This window comes from Microcebus murinus, chromosome 11 (assembly GCF_040939455.1).
Source record: "Microcebus murinus isolate Inina chromosome 11, M.murinus_Inina_mat1.0, whole genome shotgun sequence".
NCBI lineage: Eukaryota > Metazoa > Chordata > Mammalia > Primates > Cheirogaleidae > Microcebus > Microcebus murinus.
Genome location: NC_134114.1, coordinates 7,860,603 through 7,880,248, shown reverse-complemented (window position 1 = coordinate 7,880,248; position 19,646 = coordinate 7,860,603). Strand labels below are relative to the sequence as shown.

General features: G+C 53.1%; 1 protein-coding gene across 1 annotated transcript in view; it reads right to left on the bottom strand.

Moving 5' to 3' along the window:
- Positions 1–807: 807 nt before the first annotated feature.
- ANKRD33B (ankyrin repeat domain 33B) overlaps positions 808–19,646 on the bottom strand; it is a 68,829-nt gene continuing 49,990 nt past the window's right edge. The window contains exons 3-4 of the mRNA XM_076007933.1: positions 10,512–10,652; positions 808–1,718 (exon numbers count right to left, since the gene is read on the bottom strand). Coding sequence (XP_075864048.1) covers positions 868–1,718; positions 10,512–10,652 — 992 coding nt within the window. The 3' untranslated portion in view covers positions 808–867. The remainder of the gene's footprint in view (positions 1,719–10,511; positions 10,653–19,646) is intronic.

The following is a 19,646-nucleotide window of genomic DNA, read 5'->3' as shown; positions in this document are numbered from 1 at the left end:
TTTTTTTAAGATGTTGTATCCAGTTTATCTAAAACCCTTTGCTTAAAATGAGTTTAGTTCCAGCAACAGATACATGTTTGTCTCTGTACTGTGTGTAATTTGACAATATAAGTTTTTCTTCATTATATTTTACTGTATGGAAAAGAGAGTTTAAAAAACAAGAGACGATGAAATCAGATCTCTCTGTCTCCCGTGATCATTTTGCTGTGCAGGTCAATGCCTCCATCAAATACGGGTATTTGTCATCACTTCATCTACTTAATAAGAATATTCGGGGCATACATGTGCCCACAATAAGAAAAGGAAAGACCAAAGCAGCAGCAAAAAAAAAGTGTGGGGAGGAAATCTCACTGTTTCTGTGTGAACTCTTACAGACATCACAAATATTTATTGCTAGGACAGTATTTTAAACAAAGGGTCTTCCAACAAATGAATTAAAACTGCCTTAAATACAAAGAGCCTCATCGCTCGTAAATTGCTGCAAATTTGATAAATAATGATTAAAAACACTAAAATTATGCAGAAAACACCCGCTGATAAATCGGCTCAAAAAAAATTCTTAACTGATTCTCTGAAGGGAGACTCAGGCCAGTTGCCCACTGGGTGCCCCACCGCCAGAACCGGCCTTAGGCCGACCGACTTGCGCCACCCCCAGTGCCCGCGCGGGGGCAGCCTGCGCAGACAGCGCGGAGACCCGGCCGCTGGGCGACCCGGGGGGACTGTCACAGCGCAGGGTAGGCGGCGGCGCCCCCGGCGGCCGCGCTCCGCACCGAGCCCCGCGCGGGTCGCGCCCTCGCCGTCCCCGCGCCGCCCCGCGCCGCCCGGGCTCTGCGCCCGCCGCCGTCTGTCCCCCGCCCGGCGGGACCCTCACGTCCTCTTCCTCCAGCGCGACGCGCGCCGTTCCTTCTGCGCCTCGGCCAGGCGCTTCTTCTCCGCCTCCTCCGCCTTCCTCTTCTCCTCCTTGGCCTCCTTGTACCGCCACTTGGGGATCTGCAGGTGGGCGCTGTCCTTGGTGCTGGCCTTCCGGGCCGGCCGCTCGGGCTGGAAGGTGGGCGCCGGCGCCTTGGTGATGCGGACCCGGGGGACCACGACGCCCGGCCGCACGCTGCTCCGCCTCAGCAGCTGCAGGGGCAGCAGGCTGGCCTTCCGCGACGCGGGCGCGGCGCCCCGGGCCCCGGGCTGGGGCGCAGGCGGGAGGCTGGCTCCGGGGACCCCCGCGCTGGAGGCCGCCCCTCCCGGCGAGGTCCGGAACTCCCGCTCCCGGCCCTCCGCCTTGCCCCTCTCCGGGGCTCGCGTGTCCTGCTCCGCGCGGGCCGCCAGGATCTCCTGCACCGCCAGTCGCCTTTTCCCCACGCAGGGGGGGCTCTCGGGGCACAAGGTCTGGCAGACGATGGCCACGGCGGGGCTGTAGAGGCTCGTGGTCATGCGGACCATGTGGTCAAGGACGCCCCCATCCTCCAGGCCCTGGCTGGAGCGGGAGGTCAGCGCGGACCGCACGAACTCCGTGAGCCTCTGCAAGCAGTTTTTGGAGCCCGCGGGCTTCACCGCCGTCTCGGGGGGCAGCGGCAGCTCCGGCTTGTACTTTTCCCCGAACTGCTCCGGGCAGGGGCGCTCCAGCAGCCTCTGCATGAGGCGGACGGCCTCCACCCGGCCCGTGTACGTGGCCCACTCCTGGGACGACATCCCGCGGCGGGGGTCCCTCGCGTGCACATCTGCCCCTGGAAAACAAAACACACGAACAGAGTTGGGGGGCTGCAACAAGAGCTTCGCCCTCCAGAGGCAGAGAACAGAGCAAAGGCAAAATTTGCAAAGCCTAATAACAGACTCTACCCTAGAACCCTGCCACTCAGATGAAGCTGACGCTGGCATCTGGCCAACACCTCGTGTGTTTACTATTACATCGATAACACAACCCACCTCCTAAGTGCTCCGTTTGGTGGTTTCTCTTTCCTTAAAAACAAAAACCAAAACAGAACAAAAGCCTGGATTCAGTGCCTAAATTACAGAATTTTTTAAAGAAATAAGATTCCATGGCTTTTCGCTGATGGAGAGATGGCTACACGGCAAAGGTGCCTTGCAAACACTTGAATGATGCAACTAGAATGTTCTAAAAATACTAACAGTAACAATCATTTGAAAAGCACTTGGAGCTGCATCTGTCCTCTGGCTTTTTCCTTTTCTTTTTCTTTTTCTTTTTCTTTTTTGAGACAGGGTCTCTCTCTGTCACCCCAGCTAGAGATTAGTGTTGTCATGATAGCTTTCTGCAACCTCACTGGGCTCGATCGATCCTCCTGCCTCAGCCTCCGGACTAGCTAGCTGGGACCACAGGCACATGCCACCACGCCCAGCTAACGTCGTCTCACATTGAGGATTGCTGTGGGTCCTTCCTGTGGGAAATGGCTGGCCCTGCACTTCTCCCACTGGGTGCTGAGATGGCCATAGGTCTGCACCTTTACCAGATGGTGGGCTTCTTCGGGACAGAGGCCAAGTCTAACTTATTTTCATTTCCCCAACACACCTAGTCCTGGTGGGTAGGAGGCACGCGTTTAGCAAAGGCTTATTACACAGTGGATGGCAGTCACAGTGGCTGAGGACCTGCCTGAGGCACAGAGCTGGTCACGGAGAGAGGGTCTCAGACTTGGGTCTCCTGACCTCAGTCCAGTGCACTTCCCACCATCCAGCAGGGCAGGTGTGGTGGTCAGTTTCAGTTTTAGTTTTCTGTGTCAACCTGGCTAGGCTAAGGTACCCAGTGATTTAATCTAACATTAATCTAGGTGTTGCCTTGAAGGTATTTTGTAGCAGTGTTTAACATCTGTAAGCAGGTGAGTTTTGTGTGTATGAGAGAGAGAGAGACAGAGAGAGAGTTTGAGAGAAAGAGATAGGGTCACTCCCTGACACCCAGTGATCATAGCTCACTGCACTTCCAGCTCCCATCCTCCAGCCATCCTCCTGGCTCAGCCCCTGAGCAGCTAGGACTACAGGCATCTACCACCACTCCCAGCTATTTTTATTTATTTATTTTTTGTAGAGATGGGGTCTCGTTGTATTGCCCAGGCTGGTTTCAAACTCCTGCCTCAAGCAATCTTCCCACCTCAGCCTCCCAAATGCTGGGATTACAGGTGTGCATCATCGTGCCCAGCTTTAATCAGTTGACCCTAATCAGCCTTAATCAAGGAGATTACCCTTCCTAATGTGGGTGGGCCTCATCCAATTAGTTGAAGGCCTTCAAAGCAAAGCCTGAGTTCCTGGAGAAGAGATCCTGCCGTAAGACTGCAGCACCAACACCTGCCTGAGTTTGTAGCCTTTGTTTAGGCTTAGCAATCCCCATAATCATGTGAGCTGATTCTTTAAAATAAATCTCCTACTATATACATCCTATAGGTTCTGTTTCTCAGGAGAACTTTGACTGAAACATCCCACAGTCTCCCTGACACCAGCCATTTCCTTAATGAATATCCCCACACCACCCATTGCCCCCAAATATCACAAAGTCGAACTTCAACTCAGCATGACGAAATCTGCAGAAATTTAACTAGGTAGTGTAGACATTAATATGGAATTGCCGTCCTATTAATCTTGGTCCAATCTCAGCCCCACATACAGTTAAAAATCATTCAGGATTTCAAGTCCCATTAGTCATAACTCTCGTGGCAAGGCAATGTGGAGAAGTAGGGCAATTATCTAGTCTGTGAGCTCCTTGGGGACCCGGCTGGCAGAGGCTTCTTCATTTATATCCCACGCAGACCCAGGTGTCTGACATGTGGTGGCCGAACAATGTGTGCTGAACTGAGGGAGGCGGGGCCCCGGCCGCTCCCTGCCCGGCCAGCCCACAGTGGCCTCACCGCCCGGGCGGACCCCGCTCACCTGAGTTCGCCCGGTAATGGTCTTAATTCCGTGACACATTAAAGAATAGCCGTATTCGAAGAGTGGTAATTATTTGGAACTGGAAATTGGGATGGAACTCATTAGCTAGAGTACAATTTATAAACTGACTAAAATGAAAAGGGGGCAGTAAAAATGTCATTGCAAAAAATAGATGACACATTAAACCTTAATTAATTGCATGTCACTTAAAAAAGGAACAAACTGCAAAATTAAAATCTTAATGAACACTGCTTGCGAGAGACATTTTTCAAATGCGAGTGGAAAACCAGAGACAGAGCTGGCCCACGTTTTGCACTCTTCTTCCTGTTGTTCTCCTGCCTTTTCAAAACGATCTCAAAAAATACAAACACTCCAAGGAACAAAGGCCGAATCAGCCCTAGAATCTAAGTCAGGCTATAAATTAGAGATCCACTTCCTTAGGAAACTACTATTAAAGGTAATGTTAATGGCCTGAACATAGTAATTAAATTACGAAAGACAAGTACTAATGATTAACATTTTATATGAATGCTTTTCAGAGAACACAGAGGACTTACGAAATGCCACCGTTTCCCTCTTCTCCCCTGTGGACCCGGCATCCTCACCTCCCACCCAGTGTTGTTTTGCCCAGGGCTCCAAACATGTAGACTAGAGCTGGGCTCCTGCTAATGGGCCCATCTGCTGCCTTGTTGAGCGCTGCAAGTTGTCTATGCAAAATCCTGTATTTTATTTGGGCAGCAACATGCTCATTTCTAGACAATGCATGATGATCAGTCTCACCCGGGGTTTCTGAGCCTTGGCACTGTTGACATTTTGGGCCAGGGAATTATTTGTTGTGGGGCCCGTTCTGTGCAGTGTAGGACTTTTAGCAGCCTCCTTGGTCTCTACTCTCTCGACGCCAGTAACACTCCATCAGTTGTGACACCCGAAAATATCTCCAGACGTGGGCAAATGTCCCCCAGGGGCAATGTCACCCCCAGTTGAGAGTCACTTCTAACCTAGTGACTGCAATCCTGTTCCCCATTTCTCCAGCCTCCCTGACAGCTAAAAGTGACCAAGCAACCCAGGGCTGGTCACTGATCCCTAGAGATGGGTTCACCTCCCGACAGAGGGGTCAGTGTGGCTGAGGCTGCCGCTTCCTGTCTAAATACAGCTCTGAAAGAAACCCAGGGGGCTGGGAACTCTCAGGAAATCAGGAAGTGACAAGTCAACAAGCTAAGGGGAGCCAGATGACCAGGACAAAAGAACCTGGGCCCATGATGTCTTTTAGGAGTCTAAGGCCAGCTCCAGACAGTGACTGCCAACCTCAAACTCCTGGGCTCAACCAATCCTTCTGCCTCAGCCTCCCAAGTAGCTGGGACTACAGGCATGTGCCACCATGCTTGGCTAATTTGTTCTATATATTTTTAGTTGGCCAATTTCTTTCTCTATTTTTAGTAGAGACGGGGTCTCACTCTTGCTCAGGCTGGTTTCAAACTCCTGACCTTGAGCCATCCTCCTGCCTCAGCCTCCCAGAGTGCTAGGATTATAGGTGTGAGCCACCGCGCCCAGCCTAGATGCCTGTTTTCTTTAAGCCACTGTCTAGGCAGGATTTCTGTTACTTGCAGCAAAAAGCTTTCCAAACAGGTGTTCACGGGAAGAAAATCTACTTTCCACCACCCATTCTCAGGAACGCTTTTCCTGGGGCTTGCAGCCAGGCCTGGGGGACCAGCAGGAGGATAATGGTACCTTTCCTGGTCACAGGGGACCACTGTGGAGCCACCCTTGCCAGCCTCCTCCTGGGACACACCTGGCCTGTATCTTGGGCACTGTGTGTCTAATCTGGATGCAGGGTCACAGGAAGGAGCCCACAGTGATGACAGCCCAGCAGTGATGACAGGCCGCACCCCTCTGTGGCATGGCAAATGGCAACGGGGCACCAGGGTTGGGGGCCAAGTCCCCAGCGGCCCTTGGTGGGGCATCTCTGTGATGTAATTCACTCGTGTTAGAGACTCTAGGAGGCCTGAGTCCGGCTGTGCACAAGAGGGACCCGCTCATTGGTGCACAGCTAGCGGCTTCCATCCTGTCTCGATCTGACTCCCCTCCCCCTCACTCCACCTCCTGGGGCCCCCTTCCAGAAAACGACCTGCCCCCAAGTCCCTGTCTCGAGGTTTGCTTTGGGGGACGACATGGGGTACCTGACTTTTAGTCCTTCTTCTGGCAATAACTTGAAACAATTCCACGTGCCACGTTCGCAGGAAATTCATATTTTCCTTATAAATATAAGAAAGAAAACCTGTGCCCTGATATAAATCATCTGACTTTCCAGAAGCACAGGGCTTGCTTAAGCCAAGAATGACCACAGGGCTGACAGCGGGAGTATCCCTGCTGTTCCTCACCTTCCTCAATACCTAGAATCAAAGGAAGAGTCAAGGGTTTTGTTCCTGGGATCACAGGAATGGTCAAGCATTTTGTTTGCTTGTTTTTGCTTCCCAAAGGCTGCAGCGACCACATCAGGGTTTGGATATAAGCCTGAGCTTGAGTAAGCAAGTCCGGAACCCGCCAACCTCCACCAGTTCTGCCCCTCCTTAGAAGAAAAATTACATCCTGGATCCACTTCTCAGACCCGGTTATTTAAACAGACCTGTCACTTTGGGGCATTAATATTTCTTGGCACTAACAAGATTCTGCTCACGAGTGGAGCCAACACTATTCCTTAGGAAGCCAAAAGCCAAAGACCCAATCAGTCAGCTTTTCAGAACCTGGTTGTATTTTTTTTATTAAAATCCAAAGTTTCCATAATTCTAACATTATTTTCTTCTACCTGACAAGGCATATAAGAGCTGATCTGTGCTCATATGTTATGAACTACAGGAAAATCTAAACAGTTTAGGGAGGTGTTGAACAATTCCTCACTTCTGAAAGGAAATAGTTCCTACTGAATATAATGAAATTGCAACTCAGGTGCAAAACAACACCCAGGTTCAGAAAAATACTGCACCTTAAAAAATTACAATGAGATACACATTTTTTAACATTAATATGTAGTTGTGCTCGTGTTTTTTGCTTTTACAATTAGCACAGGATGACCATTCTGCAAATAGCTATGGAGCTACCTTCCTCAGCCATACATAAATACACTTTATGTTCAAGTGTCAATCTAATAAAAATGTTCAAGCAATTAGTGCCTTTAAATGCTTTCAGTTTTCTTAATATCCATATATTTATAATAAAGGGAAATAAGACAAAAATATTTGGACACATTTTTAAAATCTATCAACAAGCATCTTTGTTGATAGATTTTATCAACCAACGGGAAGCCATTTGGTTGATAAAATAGCTTCCATTTTATCCACCAAACCCCGGGAAGCCATTCAACACATACTTGTTTCTTTTAAAACATATTCACACATCTACTCTAAGAGGAAAATGGAACCCACTTTTCTGGGGAGAAGAACTGTCAGCTAACTTAGTAGTGATAGTAGAAAGCAAAAATATTCTATTAATGGAAGTTAAAGACTGCAACCAAAAACTAAGAGGGCAGCTCAAAATCTCTTTGAAAAGGATGTTCTGTTTTGACTGCAGGCAGGAATCCAGAATGAGCTGAAAAGGGAGAAAACATGCAAGAGGGGACAGAGTCTCTTCTCACTTTGTCCCTCTTTTCCCATTTACATTAGTGTCATCCGTGGTTCTCTACAGAAACCAATTTTCCCCTCTGGGGACGTTTGGCAATGTCAGGTGACATTTTTGGCTGTCACAGCTGGGGAGGTGCTACAGCCAGCTAGGGTGTAGAGGCCAGGGATGCTGCTAAAGTCCCACAATTTGAAGGACAGCACCCCCCACCCCCAGCAACAAAGAATTCTCTGGCCCCTGATGCCAATAGGGCCGAGATTAAGAAACTTCTGAGTTACTGCATACTACACCCTCAGTAAGAAAGTTTAAGTATCTCATCATGATCTTTTTCAAAGGAAAAAAATACAGCATATTTTTTTATTCATTTCACAAATAACTACTGACCACATGAACTCACCAACCATGAAAACAATAACAGTAATCATAACCAACATTTACTGCAGGCTCTGTCCGTGCCAGGCACACGTCTGCGGCTGTCCTGATGTGCGCTCTCTCAACCCCTTCACACCTGCCTGCGGGAGACGCTATCATTAGCCTCCATTTGCAGGAGAGGAAACTGAGGCACAGAGAGGTTAGTGACTGGCGCAGGTGTAGACACGGTAAGTGGAGGGGCTGCAGGTGAGACCAGGGTCCAGCCGTTCTGGCTTCGGGATTGCTGGTGTTGACCTCTCTGTGCCACACCACGTACGGGGCAGGGACGGACACACTAGAGGACGCGGCAGACAAAGGCCCGCACTCCTGCAGATTATTCTAGACTTCGATGGGGGAGGGGCTCACAAAGCGGGGAACAGGGAATGAAAACTATAGAAAAGCGAGCATCAAATTTGTATCCGACCACTGGGGAGAGGGGGCATAATGTGAACTCCGAGCCCACCGCCCGCAAGCAGGCCCACCCGTCCCCGAGATGGGGAAGGTGCCACCAAGTCCTGCAAGTGCTGGGCACATGTCTGAGACCTCTGAGAGACCCGGGGAAGAAAGCAAGACAGCAAAGCACAGCCCCGCACATTTTCCACAGTGACCAGAAGGCAACTGACCTTAAAAAAATAGAAGAGTTTGTAGTTCAAATTAATTCATCGGGAAAAATGCACTGATGTGACTGACACCATAACTTTTCGGTTGAAAAGTAAATTACTGAAGATCTACACTCAATTATGACTACCAGAAGCAGTAAAATCAGGTGAAGCTTCCGCCAAACACATAAGCATCACGTAATCATCATTTAATTAGCAGGAACTGTTTCTCATTAATGTAAGACAGGCAGGGCCTAACTCTGTTGGAACTGATCTCTCATTTTTTTAAAAAAACTGAAACTGTCACCGAATCAAAAGCACAATCAATGCATTCATTTGAATTATGATCTTGTTTTTTATTTCCAAGAAGGTTTCCATCTTCAAAGTCTCTATCTTCATTCACTGGATTTATTTTTCTAATAGCATCCTCTAAGACATTCAGGTTAAAGCAGTAGGGGAAAAAAAAAAAAACCCAAGGCCAATTGTGAATGCCATAACCCCAGACTAATTACGAGAAAAACAACAGACAGGCTCAGGTTGTACACTGGCCAGTATGACGACCGTCCCAGCAGGGACGGCAGGTTAAGACTGAGACACGTCTCAGACCAGAGGGGACTAGGGACAGGTGACAGCTCAGTGGGGGAGCCTGGCTGCAGTCCTGGAACAGAAAAGGGACACCGATGGAAGGACTGATGCCTGGGGGAAGCTCTGATTATGTTCTCAGGATGATCAACACGGGGGACACCATGTTGGTGTCGCCCCCAAAATTCATACGTTGGAACTTCACACCCACTGGGATGGCACCGAGAGGTGACTAGGGCAAGAGGGCTCTGTCCTCAAGAGTGGGATCGGTGCCCTAAAAAGACGCTCGAGGGAACCTCCTTGCCCGTTCCACAGTGAGAGGGCACACAACAATGAACGACCCCGAACCTCACCAGACATCGAATCCGCCAGCACCGCGAGTGTGGACTTCCCAGCCTCCCCAGCTGTGAGCAGTACACTTCTATACTGTAGAAACTACGCAGTCTTAGGTATTTTGTTACAGCAGCAGGAACCGTAAAGACACAGGGGAAGTGCCACCCCTTCAGGAACTCACAGTGCCAAGTGGGATTAGCCGAGCCAAGTGCCAAGAACAAAAATACAGATAAATTAAAATAACAGAGTTAAATAATGACAGCAGCATCAGACACTGACGGGGATGTCAGCTGCTCACTGTTTCCAGCACCCTGTACTCTTGACACACGCTTCCTCGTTGGATTCTCAAAATAACCCCATGAGGTCGTTAGTGCTAAAGATGCTCGTGGATTCCATTTTAGAGCGAGGAAAAGGATTAGCGAGATTAATTGTGTGGCATTTAGCTCAGTAGTTCATTACATCCGTACGGCCCTCGAGAGTTCGCAAACTATCATCGTATTTCATCCTCGGGGAGGTGGGAGGGAAAGAGGTCGTTACTTCCCATTTCACAGATGGGGACAGGGAAGTGCTTTCCCCAAGAAGTCGCAAAAGGCAAAGGGGGTTGCCCAGTTTTTCTGAAGGTACAGCCTGAGAACTTTCCAGTCTGTGACACACCACGGGAGAAGTAAACTGCCACACACCACATCACCGTGCAAAGCCAGCCACCGGCAAGCAGGGGGCTGGGACGGCCTGGTCCCTCCCTCCCTCCCTCCTTCGCCCACCTTCAACGGGACAGTCTCGCTGTTCAGAGCCAAGACGGAAACCCCATTTGTGAAGCGGGACAGACACGGACAGGACCGTGGGCAGGAGGAAGCTAGGGAGTGAGGGAAGGCGCCACCCCCTCCCCAGCTCAGCTGGGGACAAGGCGAGGCGGGGTGCTGTTCCTTCCCTCGGAGACCCTGAAGGCATCTGCTTTTGGGTTTTTTTTTTTATTTATTTTTAACTGAGATGACGGCCATGCACCTCCACAGGGAAACTATTCCCTGTTGCAGCTGGTTGGCTTTGTTTCTGCAGGAGCGATCCCTCCCCACACACATTCTTCAAGGGGCCGCCCGGCCGGGCGGGACCTACCTGCCAGCATGAGGGCCCGGACGCAGTCTGTGCGGCCCTGCATGGCGGCCTTCATCAGGGCCGTGAACCCGAACACGTTCCTCCGCTCCAGGTCAAGCCCGGGGAAATAGCTCAACAAGTAGTTGGTGATGGTGGCGTGCCCTGTGGAGAGAATGGGACACCTGTGTGGGTGCGCGCTCCCCCAAAACGGGCTCGGTCCGGCGAGGCCTTCCGGGAGGAGGGAGACAGGAACGCCGAGTCATGCCCGGGCCCCATCTGCCGGGTGTGTCTTCTTCCTCCCTCCCCGGGACGGAATCTCCCGGAGCCCGGGAAGCGGAGGAGGCAGGCGGAGGACGCAGGCCCGGCCACTGTTCCGGGTCTCTCCTGTCCCCTCGGCAGGCCCTGGGGGCTGAGCTGTCCCCTCCCAGGTGAGGAGGGACGTGGGCCTCACGCAGACACGGGCGGACGGGATGCGCAGCTCCCAGCAGGAGCAGCCAGGGCAAACAGACGCGAAGCTGCAAATGAGCTTCGGAACCATTTCCAAGTGCTCCGAGCGTCTGGGAGGAAAAAGTCATCCTGCAGCAATAGGATGCTGCCAATTCACGCTGGCACCCTCTGTCACCGCTCGGAAGCGCGAGTCTCTCGCTCGCTCACACACACACACACACACACACACACACACACACACACACACGCTCCGCGGGGAGGGCTGCAGCCCGGCCCCCAGCCATAGCCTCAGCAGGTGGGAATATTCACTCGAGAATACGAATTTCTCTCCTTCCGCACTTGGCATCTCCGGAAGGGCTCTGACTCTCTGCTCCTTCCCCCAGGGGTTCCCACAAATCCCGTGGAGCTCTCAGTTAGAGGTCAGGAGAACTCGGTGTAAAAAGCAGGATTTCCGGGATTCACTCCCAGAAAAACCACAGTGGAGCAGGAGAGCCTCCTCAAAGGGAACTACCTCGGCCACAGAAAGCGGCTCTCGGGTCAGTTGTCCGTGCCACCCGAGGCCAGCTAGCCTGCCCCACGCCCCACCCTCCCCCACTTCAGCCCCTAGAGCCGGGCGCCACCCTCAGCTGGCATTTGGGGCCGCAGAGCTCTGTCGTGGGCTGCCCGTGCACTGCGGGATGCTTAGCAGCGTCTCTGGTCCCCACCTACCTGGTGCCAGCAGCAGCCACCCCCACTCCTGCCCAGGTTGTGACAACCAAAAATGTGTGCAGACACTGCCAAATTGCCGCTGGGGGTGCAAAGTCACCCCGATTGAAAACCACCGTCCTAGAGGCTCGAACTTCACTCTTTCCTGACCAGCCATCCCCCTGCCCTGGCTGCCACCCCCGCCTGGCCCCTGCAGCTGATGGCTGAGACGCCCTCACCTCGGGGATGCGAGACGTCTGCAGGGGTCCCTCTTCTGACCCCGGTGGAGGCGCCAGGTGCCCAGTCCCCATCCTTACGTGCCATGACCCAGCTCCTGAAGGCGCCCCATTCATCCCAGCCGTGCATGTTCCTCGGTCCCCACGTGAGGGCCCTGGGACGTTTCCACGCGCTCTCTCTAACTTGGAATCACCCTCCCCCCACCTCCCCCAGGAGCCTCTGCCGGTGGAGAAGGCAGGACCTGCGGTTCAGAACGCCCTTACCCGGTTGACTTCAGGGTGGAGATTTCCAACGGGTGGCACTGCGTGAGGTTGGGACACAGGAGAGGCGGCGAGGCCATAATTCTCTTGAGGCCGTCGGGCCGAGTGAGACCCGAGGTGCTTCCCTGGACTCGCCTGCTTTGCCCTCAGACCCTGCAGCAGCCTGGGGGGCTCGCAGACCCAACCGGAAACCCTCCTGGTGCATGGCGAGGCCTCTGTCTCCCGCCACACTCCGAGGGACACGGCTGTCGGGGTGGAACACAGGGTCCTCCTTTGAGGGAGGGACACGCGGCCACTCCAGGCTGCTGCCGCCAACACGAAACCCTGTGGATTAGCTTTCCACCAACTTCCAAGGCAAGAACAACAAGCAGCACAAATGCGAGCCCGAACTCTTCTAGGAAGCAGGGCTGCGGCTTACCAGGGGCCTCGGCCCGCGTCCTCGCTCACCACAGATACTAAAAGGTGAGCCACTGGCCTTTCTGCGACAGGAGCCCTGGAGAACTCGCTAGTGTTAGGATGGTGACGAGCAGGACGAACAAAGGGGTGCGGCCACCCCCACGTGGGCACGGGCTGCACCAGCGCCCGATGCTGACTCGTTGCACGGCGTTGCCCTCCGCTGACATTTGCCGGGCGCGGGAGGGGACCAGGCTGCCGTCAGGTACCCAGGGCTGCTGAATGGCTCTCAGCTGGCGAGCGAAGGGGGACCCTTTGATCTCAGTTTGGTTTACGCTCCAATTAAACGCTCGGCAGCACCTGTCATTACGTTTAGCCAGAGTCACGGTGAAACGAATTGCGATTCGTTTGGAGCCATTTCTCTAAAACCGTGAAACCGCGTGTCGCCGTCACAACCCTCAGCAAGCTGTCCCTTGCACTGACACATCCTAAACACTTTAGACAGGCGGGGAGGGGAACTGGAAATCCACAACGCAAACTGCCCGTCATACAGGTCTGTTCTGTATATTATGTTGCATTCAGAAAACCAACACGCAGCCAACGTCGACGTCTGCAGAAATCACAGCCTGCTCCCTACCGGTTTTCCAGGATGGCAGAATAATCACGAAGAGGACCACATCGGATGGAAATCTAGGTGGACCCAACGCGTCTAAATATGCACAAATACTAACCATTCCTCCTAAACACCATGACGAGTAGCCGCAGGGAGTTTCCCTTTTCTTTGTGTGTGTGTGTGTATACCGTGTTTCTCCAAAAACAAGACCTACTCATGAAATAAGCCCTAGCAGGATTTCTAAGCATTTGCGCAATAGAAGCCCTACCCAGAAAATAAGACCTAGTGACGGGCGTGGCTACGCAGCGTATCTGCACAACCCGTGCATTTCGTCACCGAGCGGTAAAGAAGGCAAGCAGCCCTTCCCATCTGTCCCACGAGAACTCTAGTGCTCGACATGAGAGACTGGGGCCAATGGTGCTAAAGGAAACAGAGTCGCAAGAAATTCAGGATGGAATTCGGGGTTTGGAGAGTTAGGATGATGTTCCAGAAGAAGACGACTTCACTCTATTTGAATAAATGTAGATTACTGTACCGTACCACATCCCCTGAAAATAAGCCCTAGGGTGTCTTTTTGAGGAAAAATAAATATAAGACCCTGTCTTATTTTGGGGGAAGCGCGGCACGTGTATACTTTTCTATATACTGTACACAGACACACGCGAGAGATGCAAGCCTCCCTCCCACAAGGGAGCACAAGCACACGGCACCCTGAAACCCGGCTGGAGCCCAGTCCAACTCAGACGCGCGGTGCCACAGACTCGGCTCCCGAAGGCCCCAGGGGAGGCCGTTCAGAGGGTGGGCGCGCCACGGAGACCCCCAGAACACCCCACCTCCCCCAGAGAGCCGCACGCTGCCGGAGGGCAGGGCACGCGTGGCCCAGGGAGTAAGTGGATTTGGATGAAGGCGCTCCAGCGGGACGCAGCATGGAACTGAAGGAAGAGAGCTGGCTCTCAGGACACCCGGGTTCAAGTCCCAGGCCTGCCACTCCCAATCCAACCTTGGTGACCTTGGGAAGGTGGGTCGACGTCTCCACATCTGTAAAGTGGGAGATAATACCAACTGCACAATCGTGAAAATTGTAGGAGACAATGCGTGTAAAAAGTGCCCAGCAGACTAGACAAACCTGGAAGAAAAATTCCAAATATTCTACTCGGGCGCTCCGCTCTCCGGGAGGTAGAACAAAACTCCCCACTGCTTAGCCTGTGGGCTGTGCATGGTGACTTCCCCCAGAGAGCCAGCAGGGGAAGGCAGGGGAAGGAGGGAACTTCTCAGTGGAAACCTGACTAACACAACCTCGGCCGGGCCACCAAGGCCACCACCAGCAGTGATGAGTCACGTTGGGAGCACAGACCCTCGATGAGGCGTGATGAGAAGGGCCCTTTCCTCTGTGGTCCTCTCTCCCAAGAGCTCCCAACTGCAGTCGGATCATGGGGAAGCAGCAGGCACGCCCAAATTGAGGGACACTCTACAATCCACCAAAGCCGTCCTCCTCAAAACTGTCAAGGTCGCCCCAAACAAGAAAAGTCTGAGAACCTGTTGGACCAGCAGGAGACTAAACAGACGCAATGACTAAATGCGATGTGGGATCCTCGGACAGAAAAGGGACATTAGAGAAACAAAGAGGAAATCTGAGTACAGAATGGACTTTAGTGAATAATAATAATGCATCGATACTGGCTCAACCATTGTGTCGAAGGCATCATGCTAAAAACGTTAAGATCTTAACAACAGGGTGAGAGCTATATGGGAATTCTTTGTATTATTAATATCAGCTTTGTGGTTTTTCTGTAAGTCTAAACTATTCTAAAATCTAAACTGTATTTTTAAAAGGAGGGAACCCAGCATAGCGAGATTCAAAGAGTGCGGGGCAGGGACGACGCCTGGTGTGCGCCTCTGCACTCTGAGCCTGAGCCGTGCCGGTGGCCAGAGCTGGCCAGGGGCGGGTGGCAGCCAGGGGACAGAAGGTGGCCCCTCCCGGCCCCCAGAGGGGAGGGACGGCTGGTTCAGAGCACTCCTGCAGAGGCAGACAGGCTGGGGTGCACAGAAAGACAGACGCCCACGCTAACTGCCTACCAGGCTTCCGTCTCCCCACGGATGGCAACAGCCCTGTCATCCGGACAGCACCTGGAGGCAGAAACCCTATGGCATCCCGGCCTGACCAGATTCTCAGCCCAGCCCAGCCACACTTCTGTGCTTCCCGCTTGTCACGCCCCCAAACCCGACGTGGAAAATTTTTTTAACTTTTTACACACTCTCAAGTCACCGACCTCACAGCAAACCCCTCTCCCAGAAGATGAGTCACCTCCTACTTCACGGAAACCACAAGAAGGGAACCCCCTCTACGCTCCTCCTCGCCCCAAGCATTTCCCCGCACTCCCCGGCATGTCCCCTCCCTCTCTCCGCCGAACACGCAGGGAGGGGCCTCCCGCTCACACGCGCCGTCCCCCCTCCCCACGCCTGTCCCCGCTCCCCACGCCTGTCCCTCCTCCCCGTCCTGTCCCTCCTCCCCGTCCTGTCCCTCCTCCCCGTCCCGTCCTCCATCCCAGAGGACCTCTGGCCCAGGGGTGTCTGCAGGCTGGCTGCAAGCACAGGCCTGCCATGCTGTCACTCTGAGACTCTCGCTCCTGCTGCATCTCGGCCACCTCCCCGAGATCACGCCCAGGCCAGCTCGCTGCCCCCAGGAAGTGGAGCAGGCCCCCCGCTGGGCCGCAGACCCGAGCACGCCAGCCGAGCTCACCTCAGCCCCGGCCCCTCCACAGGTGCCCACGTCCCCTCGTCCACGTGGATGGCCACAGCCCTCCCTCGTTAGCCGGCTCACAACCCCGAATCTTCTTGTTCGGAGGTTCGGAGGTTTCTTGAGCACCAATTATGGGCTAAAAATGTCTCTGTCACTAAGACACAGGGACAAGCGAAACGCGTATTCCGTTACCCAAGTGAAGGAAATAGGGGATAGATGCGCGCTGCTCTGAAGATGGGGAGATGTCGCAGAACTGGGTTGCCTAAAAACTTAACTGGTTTGACTCCAGGTATCAAACTGTAGTTCTCCGAGCCAGGCCAGCAGAGGGCGCTGTCGACTTTGGAAATAGTGAATGTGGCATCACACCGGCCACATAGCCCAGGACCCGCTCCCAGGAATTCTTACCCAGAAGCCGGAGCGCAGGGTTAGCCAGGGGGAGGGCAGTGCCACAGTGTCCCTGCTCTGCGTGGCAGGCAGGTGTCTGATGGAGGACCCAGCCTGGCAAGCCCTGGAGCTGGCCCAGGAGCCCTCCTGCCCGCTGGGGCCAGTCGGAGCAGCTCGGAGCAGCTCAGGACGCTGGAGCTCGCAGGACAAGGCAAGGCAAAGCGAGGAAACCGGAGACTCGCCACGTTCTAATCTCTTGCTGGAAACAGTAGAAACCGAGAAAAAAGAAAGCACTTCAAAGAAGCATAAAAAATCACAATGTGGTCAGATTAAGATCAGGGTTTTGTGTGGGGATAGATACAATAAGATAAATACAATGAAGAGGCGTTTATTCCTCGGTCCCCACCAAGTCTTAAATTCTCCTCTGAACTGGGATCCCCCGGTCCCAGCTCAGGAGCCAGGCCTCCCCCTGCAGCCCGGGCCCACGGCCACCCCTCGGAGTCTCACCGCCACTCTGTCCCCGGGCAGCAAGAACAATGCCAGGCTGGCTCTCAGCACATCCTCTTCAGAATTTTAAAAGTCAGTTCAGGGAATGACAAGTTGCAAGGACATGTCAGAGGTTACTTACACCCAAAACAGGCTCCACTGACTCTAATATCATCACCGGTTCAAAGAGACCCCTGGCACTGTCTCACCTCACCATACTCCTTAGGGAACGAAGGGATAGAGACAATAAGCCCCAAAGTCCATCCATGGAACTTCTTACTCATTTCTTTGATTATCTTATTTATTTCTGTTAGGGGAGAGGTAGTGGGAGTTGAAATTACTGGCTAAGTGAGATTTAGGGATTACATGAAGACATTCACTCCAGTGTAAGGGCCTAATACATTGGGTTGTATTTTTATTATGCACTAAATATCCAAAGAGATTAGACTCCTTAGAGAACACCCAAAAGGCAGATCGAGGCATTTGCATCCTCATTTGTACCCACACATGCCCAGTCCTGGAGGAAGCCAGAACTCTCTGCACTCCAGCGACCAACCCAGTTGCCACAGCAAGTACTGTAAACACAGGGTTGTTTAAAACTTTTGCTTCGCAACACTGATTCTGCTCAGGGTGCTTGTTGACTAGACCAAGTCAGTCTCGGTGACTGTTCCGGTGCCGGCTTGAGACACAACAGCCGGAGGCCTCTGGAAACGTTTTCCTGTCTTTTAAAAAGGGGTTTGCAGCTCTTCTCTGAAGCCCCTGAGTGGCGAAACATAAAGCCGGGGTGCTCAGAGCTGCCGGGGCCACCTTGGGACCAGGAGGGAAAAAGGCAAGAGAATTTCCGGGAAGCGGCCCCAGGTCCTGACGTCACTGGGTGAAGCAAGCCTCCAACTGCCGCCTCCGGACGGTGTTGTGTTGCGAGAGAAGGCAGAGCCCTCACTGCTGAGCCAAACGCACCGTCGCAGGTACTGGGCTCAAAGGAGACGCGTCCGTTCTGGGCTGGCAAACCCTGAAAGGGCTGACCCTCACCAGAGCTGGCCACAAGGCTCTTGGGCGCTTGGCACGGCTCTTTCCAAGGGCCGCTTGGCAGCTGTGTATTTGAAATGTGCCTGCCCTCTGAGGAAGCAATTCTGTTCGCCGAATCCATCTGCGCATTTCTTCTCTTTCCTTTGCCCTGCTTTTGGCCCTGGAGGCTGAGCTGTGCCAACTGCACCTGCCTGGTTTCCTCCCCCTGAAGTTTCCGGTTTGGCTCAGCAGGGGGCCTGGGGGAAGCAGAGAGAGGGAGGGTTCAACCCTGCCTCCCAGCCCACCTCCCACCCGCTCCTGGCTGGGGTTCAGGCTCCTCCCCTTAACTTTTTTCTTTCCTTTTTTTCTTTTTAAGAGAGACAGGGCCTCGCTCTGTCTCCCAGGCTGGAGTGCAGTGGTGCCATCACAGCTCACTGCAGCCTCGAACTCCTGGGCTCAAGTGATCCTCCTGCCTCAGTTTCCCAAGTAGCTGGGGCTACAGGTATGAGCTACCCTGCCCAGCTTTCCCTTTAACTCTTTAAATGTGAGTTCCCTTAACTCTGCCCCCACCCGCTTAATTGATGGTCCCTCGTCAATTCCTCCCTTTAGCCCTCCGAACACACCTGCTGCTCAGCACACCTGTTCCCTGCCCGGGCCCTCACTAATACTGTCCTCAGAAATGCAGCCAGACACAGAGGGCCTCACCACAGCCTCGTGCATAACAGGTTAATTCAAAACTCCACCTGTCCAACAGCTGGGACAGTTAAGCAAACTGTGGTTCATCCATTCTATGCAATATCCTCTTTTCAGCTGGGCACGGTGGCTCGCATGTGCAATCCCAGCACTTTGGGAGTCCAAAGTAGGAGGATGGCTTGAGGCCAGGAGTTTGAGGCTACAGTGAGCTATGATTGTTCCACTGCACTCCAGCCTGGGCGATAGAGGGGGACCCCCATCTCTACAAGAAATAGAAAAATTAGCCAGACGAGGTAGCACACGCCTATAGTCCCGAGTAACTGGGACTACAGGCATGCGCCACCATGCCCGGCTATTTTTTTCTATATATTTTTAGTTGTCCAGGTAATCTTTTTCTATTTTAGTAGAGACGAGGTCTTGCTCTTACTCAGGCTGGTCTCAAACTCCTGACCTCGAGCAATCCTCCCACCCTGGCCTCCCAGAGTGCTAGGATTACAGGTGTGAGCCACTGCGCCGGCCAAAAAAATCCCCTTTTCAAACAAAGATTTATTCAGCAAGTGCTTCATGTCCAAGGGCTGGGCTGAGAGCAGGGCCCACCACAACGTGCAGGGTGCACATGATCCCACCCGCACTCAGAGTCCCGGCAACGGGCAGGAGCTGCATGTCGCACGCAGGACTCGGGGCTGCGAGATCCAGGCAGGGCTCCCGGACATCCACACGGAAAGAGCTCCTGGACATGTTAAATGAAAAAAATTTAAGTCACAGTCTCCACGGCATTCCCCTAGCCGTGTAAGTAAAGAGTGCATGTTGGAAAGCGCTGAGAGAGGCCTGTGAGGGCTGTGGTTGGAGAAGCATTGATGTGGGAGTGATCGCAAGAGTGAGACGGGACGAGACCCCTCTCTCGCTCTCTGTTTTTTTTGAGACAGAGTCTCGCTTTGTTGCCCAGGCTAGAGTGAGTGCCGTGGCGTCAGCCTCACTCACAGCAACCTCAAACCTCTGGGCTCAAGCAATCCTCCTTGCCTCAGCCTCCCGAGTAGCTGGGACTACAGGCATGCGCCACCATGCCCGGCTGATTTTTTCTATATATATTAGTTGGCTAGTTAATTTCTTTCTATTTATAGTAGAGATGGGGTCTTGCTCTTGCTCAGGCTGGTTTCGAACTCCTGACCTCGAGCAATCCGCCCGCCTCGGCCTCCCAGAGTGCTAGGATTACA